This window comes from Ambystoma mexicanum, chromosome 8 (genome assembly GCF_040938575.1).
Source record: "Ambystoma mexicanum isolate Mex_15411 chromosome 8, UKY_AmexF1_1, whole genome shotgun sequence".
In the NCBI taxonomy this organism is placed as follows: domain Eukaryota; kingdom Metazoa; phylum Chordata; class Amphibia; order Caudata; family Ambystomatidae; genus Ambystoma; species Ambystoma mexicanum.
The window spans coordinates 1,614,810,409-1,614,825,571 of NC_090929.1; the positions used below are offsets into that span (position 1 = coordinate 1,614,810,409).

The window sequence follows — 15,163 nt, forward strand, 5'->3', positions numbered from 1 at the left end:
TTGGGCTTAGGAACTTGGGTTGATGTTCCAAGTCTTATCATTCTCTACCTATCTCGCCAGGCCTGGCATCCAGGTTGATACCTGCAGAACGTACCTGGCTGCTATCGGTACGCACAGGAACTTCGACTCCGATTCTGTCTTCAGCCAATCCCATACTAAAACACCTGACCGTGTTGACCAGGCTTTACCACCCCCCCACACCCCCCCCCTCCCAGGGTCAAACGCCTGCATCCCGTTTGGGACCTAAATGTAGTACTAAGTGCTGTAGCACACAAACCATTTGAACCCATACCCACAGCAGACATTAAGTTGGTCACTCTGAAGACAGCCCTTCTGGTTGGTTTTATGTCAGCTTGCAGAGTGAGTGAGATCCAGGCGTTGCTCACCTCAGAGCCATACACTAGATTTCACAAAGACAAGGTCGTGCTCCGCACGCACCCCAGGTTTCGTCATATCATCGATGAGATTGTGCTCTCCATTCTTCCTGGATCCCAAGGACGATGCAGAGAAAACACTCCACTGCCTGGATGTCAGGAAAGCGTTGAAATTCTATCTGGACAGAATGAAGGGCATCCGCAAGACGGAACCACTGTAACATTTGGCAGATCCAGCACTGGCAGAAAGCCTCTAAGGCATGCATAGCTCGATGGATGACTCTAGCGATCCAGAAGGCACTAAGGTGCATCGTAAAGATCTGCTGCATTGCATGCATGCATATGCGGTAAGAACTAAGGCGACCACAGTTGTGTTCCAGCGCCACTTTCACTGCCAGGTGATCAGCAGGGCGGCAACATGGGCCACTCGTTCGGCTTTTTGCAAGCACTACTGCTTGGATACCAGTGCCAAGGCTGATACAGCATTCGGCCAAGCGGTAATATATTTGCCCTGAGGGTCAGGCTCGCCTCCCCATTGTGTTGTCAATAGTAATCGCCCATAAAGCATTGAGGAAAGGGGACGGGACGTAGGAGTAATTGTTACTCACCGGAGTGACTAACGTACTACTAGTCCATAGTCCCCTTTCCTCCATATGTCACACCATCCATCCCCCTATAAAACCAGTAAGGTTGTTAAGGTATAATACAGCTGAGGTGTCAAAAGGGGGACTGAGGTGCTGGGCCGTTGGGGAGGGTTAAGGGAGCACACGCTCCCGGCGACGTGCCACTAAATTTAAAGGTGATATTCTTTTTCTGGTTGGATAAAAGTTTCTGTTCCCGTCCCTCACGAGTGAATCCCATACAGGATGGAGGACAGGTGACTATGGACTAGGAGTACGTTATCCCGATGAGTAACACTTTATCTCCCACCGTTTCCCCATTTGGTAAATGTATTGACTGCTTGAGTGATATTCAGAGGCTAAGTTAGATGTGGAGAGTCACAGAATGAGAGTGCAGTACAATGAGAGAAATTTTGCATAGAGATGGCGAGCGCACAGAAGAGGAGGGCAGAGAGTGAAAAAGAGCACTAGATCAGCATATGAAACACAGATCACAGAGTATTGCATAGAATATTTTTAGGTCTAATGCTTTGGATGAACGAGTAGTGTCTCCCCTGAAATGGAGATCAACAAAGTACCACCATATCTTCTGTTAAACAATTTAAAGAAAATAAGGAATATTAAAAATCCGAGAGTGCTACAAATCTGACAGTTGAAAAAATAAAGCTTTATAATCTTGAGGTCATAACACAAAGGCAAGTTAGGAGAGTTTATGGGTACATACCAATACAAGTAGAAGCTCACTCTTCTCAGTTTCAAACTAATTCCTGAATCCTTAGAAAACTCATTAGATCATGTTTTATGAAGCCCTCAAACCCTTCTGGTTTTTCCAAACACTTTAAATAAAAGATAGTTTTACCCTACACGCAGGTGCACAGTTATCAATCACAATGGGGTGCAAGACTAACCCACCCTTGCCAGGATCAGTATCTGTGACTGGCTGGCCACACAAAATAATGCAGCCTGCAGCATGTGCGTCAGCACACTAATATAACGGAGATCTAAGTGTAGCCACTACTTTGGAAGCATTAACCAACCAGCTTCCAAGGACATTAGTTAAGATCTGTATTCTTCAGTAGGCTACGAAAGTGACACATTTTTCATTATAATGATTATATTAAAATGTAATTTCTGATGCTTGTTAATCTGATTAGAATCACATGCTGTACATATGGTCAAACATCCAGTGGTTACCGCGGAGTATTGCATCTTGTCTTTCGGGACCGAAAGGGGAAGTCGGCATACGCGTGTCTGTAACGTGACGTGTAATATACCCAAAATCCCTCACGCCCCGAGATCCCTCAGATTGTTTCTTTCCGCCCAGATAACTGGTCCCCCTATAGCGGAGCTCTTACATAAGAGACATTGTTTATCTTAAACCGACTTTTTGGTTTTTCCCCGTTAAGTCACTTCGACGGCAAGAACAACTTCGACAAAGACGTTGGGGGAATTGTCTACGGCGGTGTATTTCGGCGCCTAAGATCCAGCGGCCGGAGCTTTCACATGGCCGGGCCCTCCGGCCGACCTTTACAGTAGGGAGAATGGGGTCAGGGTGGCCATATTTTCAGTATGTCTTTCCTCTTTCCCCGTCTTTACCCTGTGGGTCTGGTCATCTTCCCGTTTTGCTATGGAAAGGACTCATTTTAGGTTCAGCCCTAAGTGTAGGGTCAGATATCCTTGGAAGGACCAGCACAGTACGTGCAATGCCCGTCTCCCCTTAAATCACGTTGAGAAGCGGTGTGCAGCGTGTAAACTCCTTCGGCCTAAGACCCTTAAGGAGCGCTGGGTAAAGCGGTGGGCCGCGTACGGTATGTCGTGGTTGGAGCCCCTTTGCCCAACCGCCAGGCCTGCCGAAAGTGACAGGGGTACTTCTGATGACCAAGCATCCGTTGTGGATGTGATGGACCTTGAGGATGACACTTATAGGTCCGCCACGCACGTCCTGACCCTTCATGGCCTGACTCTGGTCTCGCTCCATGCACAACACCCGGCGACAGGGGCGTACAAACTCATCTCACTAAGCACACAACCCCTACACCCATTTCGACGGGTAACTCGAAAAAGGTGAAAGCTCGAACAGGACCGTTAAAAATCGGGTGATTCCTCGGATCGTACAGATCTAAAGCCATCTCTGCATCCGCAGCAGCATCTTGCGACTGGGCATTTTAAATCAAACAAGGACGCTACCCCTAAATCAGGTGCACACGTCGAAGTGCGAAAATCCGACGCTACGACGATCCCGAAAGGCTGCGGTAGGCACAAAAATCACGGCTAGGCCTCAAGTCGAAAAAAACCGACTGCTAGGCCCTCTAACGCCGCAGAAGGCAATAAATCTACCAATCGACCTTTGGAACCTTTGTCTCATGCCGATTCGGCGATTATCGAAGAACGCATCGAGAGAATTACTTCGCCGGTTGGGCTTACTCCTGTTCCGCCGAAAAGAATGGAACAGGCCACGGACAGATCTTTGAATTACACCATGGCATCCCGATTCTCACGATAACTATGAAGACAGTCATGAGTCTCTTTCTAACACCCTAAGAGACAATTTTTGATGCCATAGGGCGGAAGACAATGTTTTCCCACCCGTAGGCCCTTCTGGGTCCTCTAAATGGACAAGGGAGAAATTTGAAGGGTGTATGGACTTATTAGTTTTTCTGAGCATGCTTCCCCGAAAAGATCTCGTGGAGAGCCTAATCTTCAATCAACACAATTGGACCAGGCGGATGCCACTGACAATTGGGAAGAAACCCAGTAGGTGGAAACGGACCCATGGACGCTCCCCCATCAAGATCAGGACACTGATGTAATGTGTCTGGATTCCCCTCAGTCCACCCTGGCTCGCCAGGCCTCGTCGGTAGACTACCAGATGGCCTTCAATACCATGTTAAAGAAGGCAGCTGAGCATTTTCAGATCTCTACACAAGAGGCTGTGCCTGAACAGGACTTTGTAGAGGATATTGTTAAGGAGAAACGTCCCTCTAGCCAGGCCAGTCACCTCCTTAATTCTATTAAGAGAAGGTTGGCTCCCTCTCTTGTGTCACCAGCACAAACTCGGGCAGTGAACCCAAGAGTTGAAAAGTTATTTTGACCAGCTCCTTCAGACCCACTATACATTAAAGGGCACACTACCCCTGATTCTCTGGTGGTGACTACCATCCGGAAACGGGCAGGAGTACCCCTTGCCACAGGAGAGACACCTCCGGATAGGGAATCCAAGAGGCTGTATGCCTTGGGCAAGCGAGTCACCTTGGCTGCCGCATATAGCAAATAATACTACGCTGTTGGCGAGTTATGCTGACGCTCAGTGGAACCTACTTTCGGAAGGCCTCCAGGAGGTCCCAGAACCTGTCAAGTCCAAGCTTCTCTCTATAGTGGTCGAAGGAAGGCAGGTGAACCAGAATGTGATAAAAATCACTCTGGACACGGCTGAAACAGCAGGCAGGTCCCTGGCCCAAGGAACCTTACTCAAAAGACACGCTTGGCTGCGTACCTCAGGGTTTAAGCCTGAAACGCAGTCTTCGCTCATCAATAAACCAATTGAAGAAGCTAACCTCTTCGGAAAGGCAGTCGATGAGGCCCTAGAAACAGCCAAAAAGAGCATGAGACTATGTAGTCCCTGCAACAAATCACTCAGACCATCCCTCCAGAGAGGAAGTAACTCTCGGCGGTCCTTTCGAGGGCAGTCCTGTGCAAGCCAGAACAAATATGGCACGGGAAATTTCAATACCGGATAAACATCGGGAAGCCCCGCTTACTACCGTCCAAGGGGTCAGCGACGCGGCAAAGCCAGAGGTAGAGGCTCCAATCCTAGAGGTGCCGCGGCCTCCGGTCAGAAATGACCATCAGATCCAGGTCCCCTCCCATGTCACCCCGGTCGGGGGGTGCTTAACATCTTTCCTCACGGCATGGGATGGGATAACTTGAGACCAGTGGGTCATAAAGACGGTCGCCCACGGGTACTGCGTGGAATTCGCCCGACCTCCACAATTCAGACTTCCGCGCTCACGGCACCTTTCACCAGACCATCTGGAGATCCTGAATAAAAGGACGCCATAGAAGCTGTCCCTATTCTTCAGGTAAAAAAGGGTATTTATTCAGTGTACTTCCTTGTACCCAAAAAGGACCTAACCATGCGCCCTGTTCTAGACCTGTGCCCAGCGAACAAGTTCATAAAACCTCAAAGGTTTTGCATGATAACGCTACAGGAGGTGATCCCACTGTTGAAACAGGGGGACTACATGGCAACATTGGACATGAAAGATGCATACTTTCATATTTCAATGTTACCAGTGCACAGAAAATACCTAAGGTTCATGATAGAGGACAGGCATTACCAATTAAAGGTACTCCCTTTCGGCATCGCCTCAGCGCCAAGGGTGTTTACAAAGGTCCTGCGAGTAGCTGCAGCACACCTGCACAGGTTATCCGTCCCGGTTTACCCTTACCTCAACGACTGGCTCATAACAGGTGACTCGTTTGACACCTGTTTTTTTTTAATACCGAAAAAACCGCGGACCTTCTGTTCAGTCTGTGGTTCTCTATCAACGAGAAGAAATCCGGTCTAGTCCCCAGTCAAATAAAACTATTTCTGGGAGCTCTGATCAGGATGAAAGACAGCCTCGTCTTCCCCTCCAACGAGAGTGTTCAGAAAATGCTTTTTCAGATCCCTCAATATGTAGCCAGTCGGGAGGTGACGGTGCGCAAAGCCATGCGCTTGCTAGGAATGATGGCGTCATGCATATAGTTAGTTCCCCACGTGCGGCTGCGCATGCGTTCCACGCAAGAGTGGCTCAACAGCCAGTGGTGTCAGGCCAGCAGACAATGGGAAGATTTGGTAGTTGTCTCGCCAGCCCTCGTTCTCTCTCTGCCATGGTGGTCAAGGGAAAACCTCTTGAAGGTGAAGACCTTCACCACCCCTGCAGTGGAAGCCACTGTCACGACAGACGCATCTCTCACGGGGTGTGCGGATCACCTGTTTCAGCAGACAGCACATAGTGTGGTCCCCTCAGGTGACGTCCAACCATATAAATTTACTGGAGCTATTAGCGGTGTTCAAGGCTGTTAGGCAGAATCCTGTGCAGTTCCCTTAAGGACCACTACACACAATTAGGACCACTGGTGGCAGTACAAGTTTTACCTTTGGTACAAGCCTGTACTACTATGTTAAAGTGGTTGCAGTAGCGAAGCAGCCTGGTTTATCTCAAGACTATATGAGCAGTAGCAGAGATTACACAAATGGACCACGATTACTGTGACTCGAGCAAACACTGACTCAAGGTTTCAGGTAGAAAAATTTTAGTACATTTATTTTCAAACCTTTTGTTATAAACACACACTTCTATTAAACTTAAACACAAACCACACGTCAAATATACTACAACTACCCAATTCACTTTGTACAGTATGTCTCAAGGTAAGTACTCTGTGTTGGAATGAACTGGTGTTAAGAACAAAACACGTTACTGTGAATACTATTGCGATCACTTTTTGACAGTTCGGTCTACTAAACAAACGCGTATCCGTGACATGAAATGCTACCGGGGCAAAAACACACTTAGCACCTGAGATACCCAGAGGGAGTTGGAGGCAAAAATCACAGGCAATATTTAGGTTAGGCAGACAGGATCGAGAAACACTCATAAACAGAAGTTCAAAAGTCAAAGGGTCGGAGCCAGGTTTAAGTGACTGTTAGGCAGAAACCTGTGCAGTTCCCTTAGGGACCACTGCAAAAGATTTAAGACTACAGGTGTTGGCAGTAAACCCACTTGGTAGCAGTCTGCACCACCCAGATTTGCCTGGTAGCTGTGGCTGAGCAGTCAGACTTCCCTCAAGAAGAGTTAGGCAGTATGCAAAGTATACACAATATGTACTCAGACACAATAGCACAAGCAAACACTGACCAGAGCTTTGGTATCAAAGTATATAATTATTTATTTAAAAACACACAGTTGAAACACTCCAGCACTCTTATTGTAAAATATTCTAAACACAGTTACTATTGTAATATATACACCCCTTTTTCCTTATCAGATAAGTCACAGTAAAACACCACTTATTTTCATACAGAGGTGAGCGCTTAACTAGATGGCACTCCAATAAGTTTGTGAGAAAGGGGGGGGACAGAATATGGAAAGGTACACCACTCTAAGATTCAGGAACACTGTTAGCAAGGCAGAAGAGCAAAAGTCACTTGTGAGCCAAAGTCCAAAGGCTGGGCCCACTCTTAGAGAGAGCAGAGCACAAATGCGCCCAAGATCACACAGTTACACTAGGCTTAGAAAGTCTTGCAGAGGGTTCAAAAAGAGTTTAGAGAGACTTTAGGAAAGTTTAGCCAGGGTGTCCCAGACTAACCCAGGTTCGAAAGCCTGGGGCTAAATCTACCCCGTACAGTCGGTAGCAAGGGAAGCCAGACGGGGCACAGTACCTTAAGTGGGAAGGATCCTCCAGCGGTGGCAGTTGTTCCTGGTAGTGGGTGCAAGTTGCGTCGTCGTCCAGGGGAAGAGAAGATCTCGACTTGGAGGAAAGATGAAGGTCGTTGCACTACCAGGGAAGAAACCAGCCGCGGAGTTTTCTGGTTAAAGGTGGTACCTTTGTTTCGCGGTCGTGGTAAAACGTGGTATCCCGGTTGCCGGGGTGCTTGGCACGGGCAAGGCGGCCACGAGGTACGTCGGGAAAGCGAAAAAACGGTGAAACTGGTTATCCCCACCAGTCAAAGGAAGAAGACTCTCCGGCGGGAGATCTCCTCTGTCGTTGGGAAAAGTGGTGAGGCAGTCCAGCAGGGCTCCACCGGTGGTGGCGTCGTGGCAGGTCGGCTCAGCTTCTCCCTCGTCGGATTCTTAGGTCCTGTGGCGACTTCTGAAGTTCCATTCCCCAAAGCCCTGCTTTTATGCAGCAAACCCCCATTCACTCAGCCTAGCTGTCACTCAAACATGTTAAGTGGTGAGCCGGCCGGCTCACCACTTGGGCCAATCAGGATGGAGTGCGACTTGAGTTGCCTAGGCAACTCAGTCCAGGGTGCCTAAATTTCCCTCCACCCCTCCTAAGTACCCCAGACAGAGTGGCAACACTTTGGAGGGCTTCTGTGGAGAAGCCCGCCAAAAAGTGGAACCAAGGGCTCGACTTGGGTTGGAGTGACAGAAGAGAACACAAACGCCATTTTAGAATCAAGTTTTGGCAAAAAATACCAACCGGAGAATTACTATTAATTAAACCGGCGGTATGTTCGAGGCTACCGTAAATAATTAAATAAAGGTAGTAGCCTAAAACAATGGGAAATCCCATAGGAAAATATTCGCGGTAGAATATAAAACGTAGTATCCACTGCCACCAGCCAAAACTCGATCAGGGGGGACGGAGACGTGCGCCCTCGACTAACAGACCCCGGGGCAATTGAATTGCCCCAGCCAGTACGTCCACAATATGATGGTTTGTACTGGTTCTGTTCAGAATTTAAGATTAGTAAAGTCAATGGTGACTTTACATGCCCTGGGAGACAGTAGTCAGTCCCAGGGTATGGAGTCTATACTGGGGGGGTCACTATGACAGCCCTGTGTCACTGCACTGAGGGTGCTGTGTAACGCACATCACAAAAACACATGAAGCCCTATGGCGTAAAAGACCCCATAGCCCATTAAACACATCTAGATTCAAGGAAACACACTCAAATCATGCCCAAGAGTGAGGGTAAAAGAGTCTCCCTCTTGGCAGGAGAAAAAAATAAACCCCAAAAATTCCAGCAAAGCTGCTGGGGGACTCACTAGGTTAGGAAATTCAGCCTAAACAGAGAATTCTCCCTAACAGTGACACCGGAGACCTGTTCCGAAGATCACACCGTTAGACAGTTCACGATTCAGCGTAGCCCAAAAGTACTTGGATATTGTCAATGTTCGGAAGCAAGAGTTATAAGAAGGAGGGAAGACCAGGACGAGCCTTGAGGATGAAGAAAAGGGATTCAACCAGTTTCCTCGAGTAGAGCACAGCACCTTATTCCAACGATGCAGCTGGTGCCCTGGCAGTTGTTCCTATTGTTTTCCCGCAGACCCACGATTCCTGGAGCTTCGTTGTGAAGGAGTACGTCTGAAGCGGGTCTGCACCACACAGGGATTAAGCCGGCAGCAGCGACAACGAAAAAGGTGTGCTCCTTAAAAACAGGAGAGGCTCAGCAGGTGGCTATCCGGACCACTACAGCAGTGTGCTGCGATTTCGACCATGGCAACTCTTTTGGTGGAGATCCCGTCGCTCGTCAGGAGCCAGTCAGTGGAGGAAGTCCCAGCCTCCCAGCGAGGCTTGGGCTATTACGCCAGTATTTCATTCAGATGAACCAGGTGGGCCTGAGAGTTGTGCTGGATCTTTCCACCCTCAACTTCTCCTGATCTCTACAAAAATTCAAGATGGTTAAGCCAGCTTTGATAGCAGGGAGATTGGATGTGCTCCCTGGATCTGAACGACCTGTACCTACATGTCCCGATCTGGCAGCCTCATTGTTCCTTTCTACGATTCAGGATCATGGGCTACCATTTCCAATACAAGGTGCTTCCTTTTTGCCTCAACTCGGCCCCCAGGGTCTTCACCAGGCTGATGAACACTGTGGCGGCCCTTCTCAGATCACAGGGCCACCACATCTACCCGTACCTTGACGACTGGCTCGTCAGGACTACATCTCCGGAAGCAGTGCACCATACATCCCACGCTCTTATGAACACACTACACGTGCTGGGCTTTTCACTCAACTTCAAGTAATAGCACTTGCAGCCCACGCAGAGACTGACCTTCTTTGGCCTCATTTTGGACATGTGCTCCAAGAGTGTTTTTCCCTTGGAGGACAAGATCACAGCCATCAAGAAGGCCACGGCGCACTTCCTCAGCAGAGAATTGACCTTGGCCTGGTGGTACCAACACCTACTGGGTCTCATGGCAGCAGTCCTCTTGGCCGTCCCTCACACGAGACTCATGATGAGGAGGATACTGCTGCACTTTGCAGCATCTTGGAACCAGGAACTGGGCCATTAGTCAGAGATTATCAATGTTCATCTGTCGCTTCACCCAGACCTCACATGGTGGTCCAGGGACTGAACCCTGCCTTCATGCAAAAGGTTCTATCTTTTGTTCACCTAAATTAACTGATGTGCCTGTGTTCTTTGTTTCTCCTACATCTCCTGCAGAACACTCCTTGCATTCTCTGGCTTTGGCCCAAGCCCCCACGTTCTGTGTTGCCAAAGACTTCCACAAATCATCACAATTGATTGATCGTGGCTTTTGGACTGACCTTCGGTCAAGGGTAACACCCTTTTAAAGTATTCCATTGCAACATTATTATCACTGTGCATTTCACACTGTCATTCAAAGGCAAACTGACCACTTTGAGAGGCCAAGAGCACACTTGACGTGGGCTGTGGCTTCTACTACAGTGTTCCTATCCGGTGTTCTTCTGCTGGATATTTGCAGGGCGGTCATGTGGAGGTCTGACCCTACCTTCACGTGGTTCTACTGCATCAATAGAGATTCCAAGGAGGTGTCCCGGTCGGCTAGGCAGTGCTTCGCAATCTGCGTGAGTTGATTATTCCTGAGGTGAGAATTAGTTATTTCTGTTGAGCAAAGCCTCTGCCTGTTTTTGGTTGTAGGTACTGCTTTGTAATCTTACTCAAACAGCAAGGAATATTTTACTTACCTGTAACTCCTGTTCTCCAGCATTGGTATCTTTCATAGATTCACATGCAACCCTCCCTCCAACCCCTTTTATGGCTCTTCTTGGCTCATACTGGCATGCCGCGTGAGCTGGCCAAATGTCAAGATGACCTTGGGGTGGAGCTAAGCGAGACCTGTCTTATTGGCTGTGGGCAATATGACTCAGAATGTCTCTAATAGAGTACCAAAGTGACAAGCATTTAAATAAATTTAAAGGAAGACTGCTTTAATATTACAGAGGATTCCCAGCCTGACGGAGAATATTCAAACAGCATGTTAATCTGTATTTTGCAAAGGTTACGTTTGTCATAGGGACAGCATTTGGCGCCACTTTTTTTTTCTCACCCAGCAACTGCAGAACTTTATGGGCCTGAATTCTGCAGTATATGGTCTCACACTATTGTGCTTCTGTTTGTAGATCGTGTGGGAATAGGATATTGGTGGTGCAAATTCTTGTGTGGTTAGTAGGTGGTGGGCTAGTAGACCATACACACATGGTTTGTCTTCCCTGTTGCAGATGTGGCAGCTGTTGGCACCTGTCTCTTATGAGGGGAGGCGTTAGACCTATGGAAGAAAATGAACTGGGTCGGAGCTCCTAACTGCAGAAAAATACTATTTGTGAATACATGTGTTTAATCTTGCCATGATAAGACTGCAAATATTAACATTGAAAGAAAATGGGGTCCTATTGCAATTTAATACTTAGTTCTTTACACAACACCTAAAGAACCAGTTGAAAACTAAGTGTCGCCTAATAGCCACTTGAGTGTTAAGCCCCAATAGACTTAACCGACTGATGCTGGAAGGTTCAATCTATTGTACATATTTGAAAAGTACGGGCAGAGTTGGAGCTGGGCTGTTGAAGTGTTTCTCTTTTTCTCCCAGTTAGAACCTACATTTGCATGCCCCATCCCATTTGATGACTAAATGCTTTGATGATTTCTTATACGTGATCATTTTCTTTTGTTGTGATCGCCCTCTTTAGGCAATTAAGTGCTCTGTTGCCAACGTCATTCCAGTTCAAGGAGAATGGACACAAGAATGCATCTCAAGCGTGGGACAGCTGCTGCTGGGACAATACTGCTCTTTCACAGTTGTTGATATGCAACAAGAGGCAACTTTGCACTGTAGCATGGAGGTCACAATCGCAAGTAGCGGTAAGATTATTCTGGTGTGCCGATTATGTTTCTTTACTCCACGTTTGGTTACTTTATTCCTTGGACCCATTAACAGAGTTTAGATAAAGTGCATATTGCCAGGCTTGCGTTTCGAGGTGAAAAGATGAATGTGTACATAGTTGTGGAATGTAGGGTCATTGCTAATGTGGACAGATTATAACTGGTTATGAACACTGGAAAATGTACTTCACTTGATGTGATGAATCCTGCAGTCATCGCTGAACCCCAGCCTAAAGTCCCCTGCCATGTGGCCAGCGAAAGGCAGCCACTACGTGATCCAGACCTTGCAGTGACATTATGAGATAGGATCACATCGGAGTAGATGGCTCTCTGGGTGAAGTGATGACTCCCTTAGGATATACACAGTGTTAGGAAAGATTTCATAATTGTATGTAATTTTCACTCCATGTACACCACCAAACATTTTGCTGCTGTTTAGACACCATAGACTGACTTTGCCAGAGAAGCGCAGCCTTCAGCTGCACTCCTCTGGGCTTCGGTCACTTTTTATGGGGAAACTGACATGCCCATAAACACAGTCCGTACTGGGAGACTTAGTTGCCCTTAGTCCTTTTCCAATGTTGCAACTTTTCTGCAACATGTAGCAAGTGCACAATATACCTTACAGTATAGTGTACTTGTGTCTGTAGTCATTTTTCAAAGGCCCTAGATACTCCCGATGGACTTTTTGTGAGATGTACAAATGTGTCATGGACAGGGCTGGTGGCAGCTATCTTTTTGCATTATTAACCCTTTTCTACTATGTTAACCGCATTAACCGCGTTTGGCATAAATAGGTGGCCTGGCTCCAAAATGGCCATGCCACAAGGTTCTTTGTCCTTTCCTTTGGCCATATTGCCCCTTCACCTTTGTTAGGGAGAATTCTCATAAATGGCTGATTTCCCTTACCTAATGAGTGCCTCAGCAGCTTTGCTGGATTTCTAGGATTTATTTTTCTCACATGGTAAGAGTGTGAGCATTTTTTCCCACTCTTACATGTGTTTTGCTGTGTATGTTTTCACTTTTTGTGTGATCTTGAGCACTGGTGCCTCACCTACTCCATGGCCTCATATTTTCATGTGTGTTACATAGCACCTTCAGTGCAGTGACACAGGGTTGTCTTTTAGACTTCCCACCGACTCCATTTTCTGGGGCTGACTACTGTCCCCCAGAAAAGGGTAAAGTTGCCATTAACTTTACCTTAGTCACTTTAAACCACTGACCCAGTACACCCCATCATTCATGGATTATTGGAAAGGGTTAACTCTTATCCCTTTTTGTCTGTGCCTCTTGGAGCATTGTTTCGCTCCCTTTACATTAATACTTGGCCGGTGGCAGTGGTATCTACCCTAACTTTTCTACCGTGATTATCTTATTTAAACTTGGTAATGTTTTAGGCTATTATATTAGCCTCGAACATAAACCCGCTTGACCAAATACATTTTATTTTGGCTCTGGCTGGGTTTATTCACCATTTCTTTTTGTTAGTCTTTCTCGTGTTTTTCTCTGCGCGCCAAACCGGAGTTGACTCCTTTGTTTGCTGTCTTTTTGCGAGCTTCTGCACAGAAGCCCTCCGTAAGGCGCCTGAAAGTCTAGGTAGGCAGGATGTGAGGGAGGGATCTTTGGTCCCCTGCCTTGGGTTCCCTTGGTAACCCAAATCGCACTCCTGTTTGGCTGAGGGGACTGTCCTTGCTAGGACAGCCACCCTGCTGTGTGATTGACAGCCAGGCTGTATGAATGGGGGAAAACTGCATAGAAAGCAGGTCTCTGGAACGGGAAAGGCAGAGTCGCCATTGGAACAAAAGAACCAACGAAGAACTCGTAAAAGAGGACCCCTACAACGACTGAACTGCCCGGTTAAGCCCTGCTGCAGGTCCGAATCTTCAGAATCCGACGACAGAGAAGATCATCCAGGAAACATCTTCCTTTGAGCTGGTGGGACCAACCAGTTCACCCAAACTGCAAGCCAGTACCCCTCCTCTGGTCGAATTCGCTGTACAGAGCTACAGTGGGCTGGATCGCCAGGAAGGTCGGACCCTGCTTGTGTTTTAAGTAGCGCACCTTTTTATTTTTATTTGTTGGTTTCTCTGCTGCTGGTTTGCTCTGCTGCTGGTTTCTTCCCTGGGTAGTGCAGGACCCTCCAGTCTTCCTACTTGTCAGTCCCACAGTCACTTCAGGAACTGTGAGCCTGCAGGAACTACCAGGAACGCCCCTCTCCGTTTTAAGGTACTGTGTAAATCCGGTTGTCCGTTTCGTTCAACCGCGGTGAAAGTGTTTGAAATCCTTCTCCAATCTGAGGGTTTGTTCTTCTCTTCTCTTTGAACTACCTTTGTATCAACCAACCTCGTCTGGAAACCGTGCCACGAACTTTACTGCAAACTATCCTGAACTGCGTGATCTATAGCAAAAGACTTTTGACCCATTAACTTTGGCTCTAAGCCTTATCTACCTGATCATATCTCTGTAGTTCCTCTTGTTCAATTGCCCTGAGTACTTACCTGTTCGTGTGACTTAATTTCTATTAACTTTTGTCTTTCCTCCCTTTTAAATTGCTGGAGTGCCATTTTGCTCCCACTTCATTTTGTGAGCTGAACTTGTCTGGAATTTAAGGGAAGTGGTGTGGTGTATTAAGAGTGTGATTTTTAGACTGGTTATAATAGTGTACTGTTAAACAAATGAAGAGTGAAATAAATGTATATTCTTTTACTTATAAACCTTGAGTCGGTGTTTGCCTGAATCATAGTAATTGCTGTCCTTTGTGTAACATTTTGTACTGCTCACTTACTTTTGAGATAAGTCTGGCTGCTCTGCTACTGCTACCACTATAACTGTCTAGTATAGGCCTGTACCAAAGGGGAAATTGTACTGTCACTTGTAGTCTTAATTGTATGTAGTGTTCCCACAGGATACTGCATATCATTCTGACTAACGGGCATTCTGTGAGCCAGGTTTCCTGTGAACAGGCTATATCCAGACCATCCAGCCAATTGCGTTGAAACAAATGTAAGAACCCTCAGGTATTCCAGGAGCCAAAGGTAGTTGTAAACTGAGTCCTGGCGTTCTGATTGTGCCTCATTAGTGCCTTGGCGATCCAATTCCAATCGTTTGTTTTGTTGTCTGGCTTGCATGAAGCCCTGTGATCTTGTGTTAATACAGTAGCCTCTACCTCGCAGGCAAACGTGATTTTAATCTGTTCACCTGGCTGAATCATCTCGGAGGTTTCATTATCGACATTCTGAGCAGTTTCTGACGTATTTGTTTTCATGAACCAAGAAGCCAACCCTTCATCATTACTCCCTCTGGT

At 47.1% G+C, this 15,163-nt stretch overlaps 1 protein-coding gene across 1 annotated transcript in view; it reads left to right on the forward strand.

The window, feature by feature from the left end:
- Nucleotides 1-15,163, forward strand: part of TDRD1 (tudor domain containing 1) — a 2,044,642-nt gene that overhangs the window by 612,018 nt on the left and 1,417,461 nt on the right. The window contains exon 10 of the mRNA XM_069611868.1: nt 11,667-11,838. Coding sequence (XP_069467969.1) covers nt 11,667-11,838 — 172 coding nt within the window. The remainder of the gene's footprint in view (nt 1-11,666; nt 11,839-15,163) is intronic.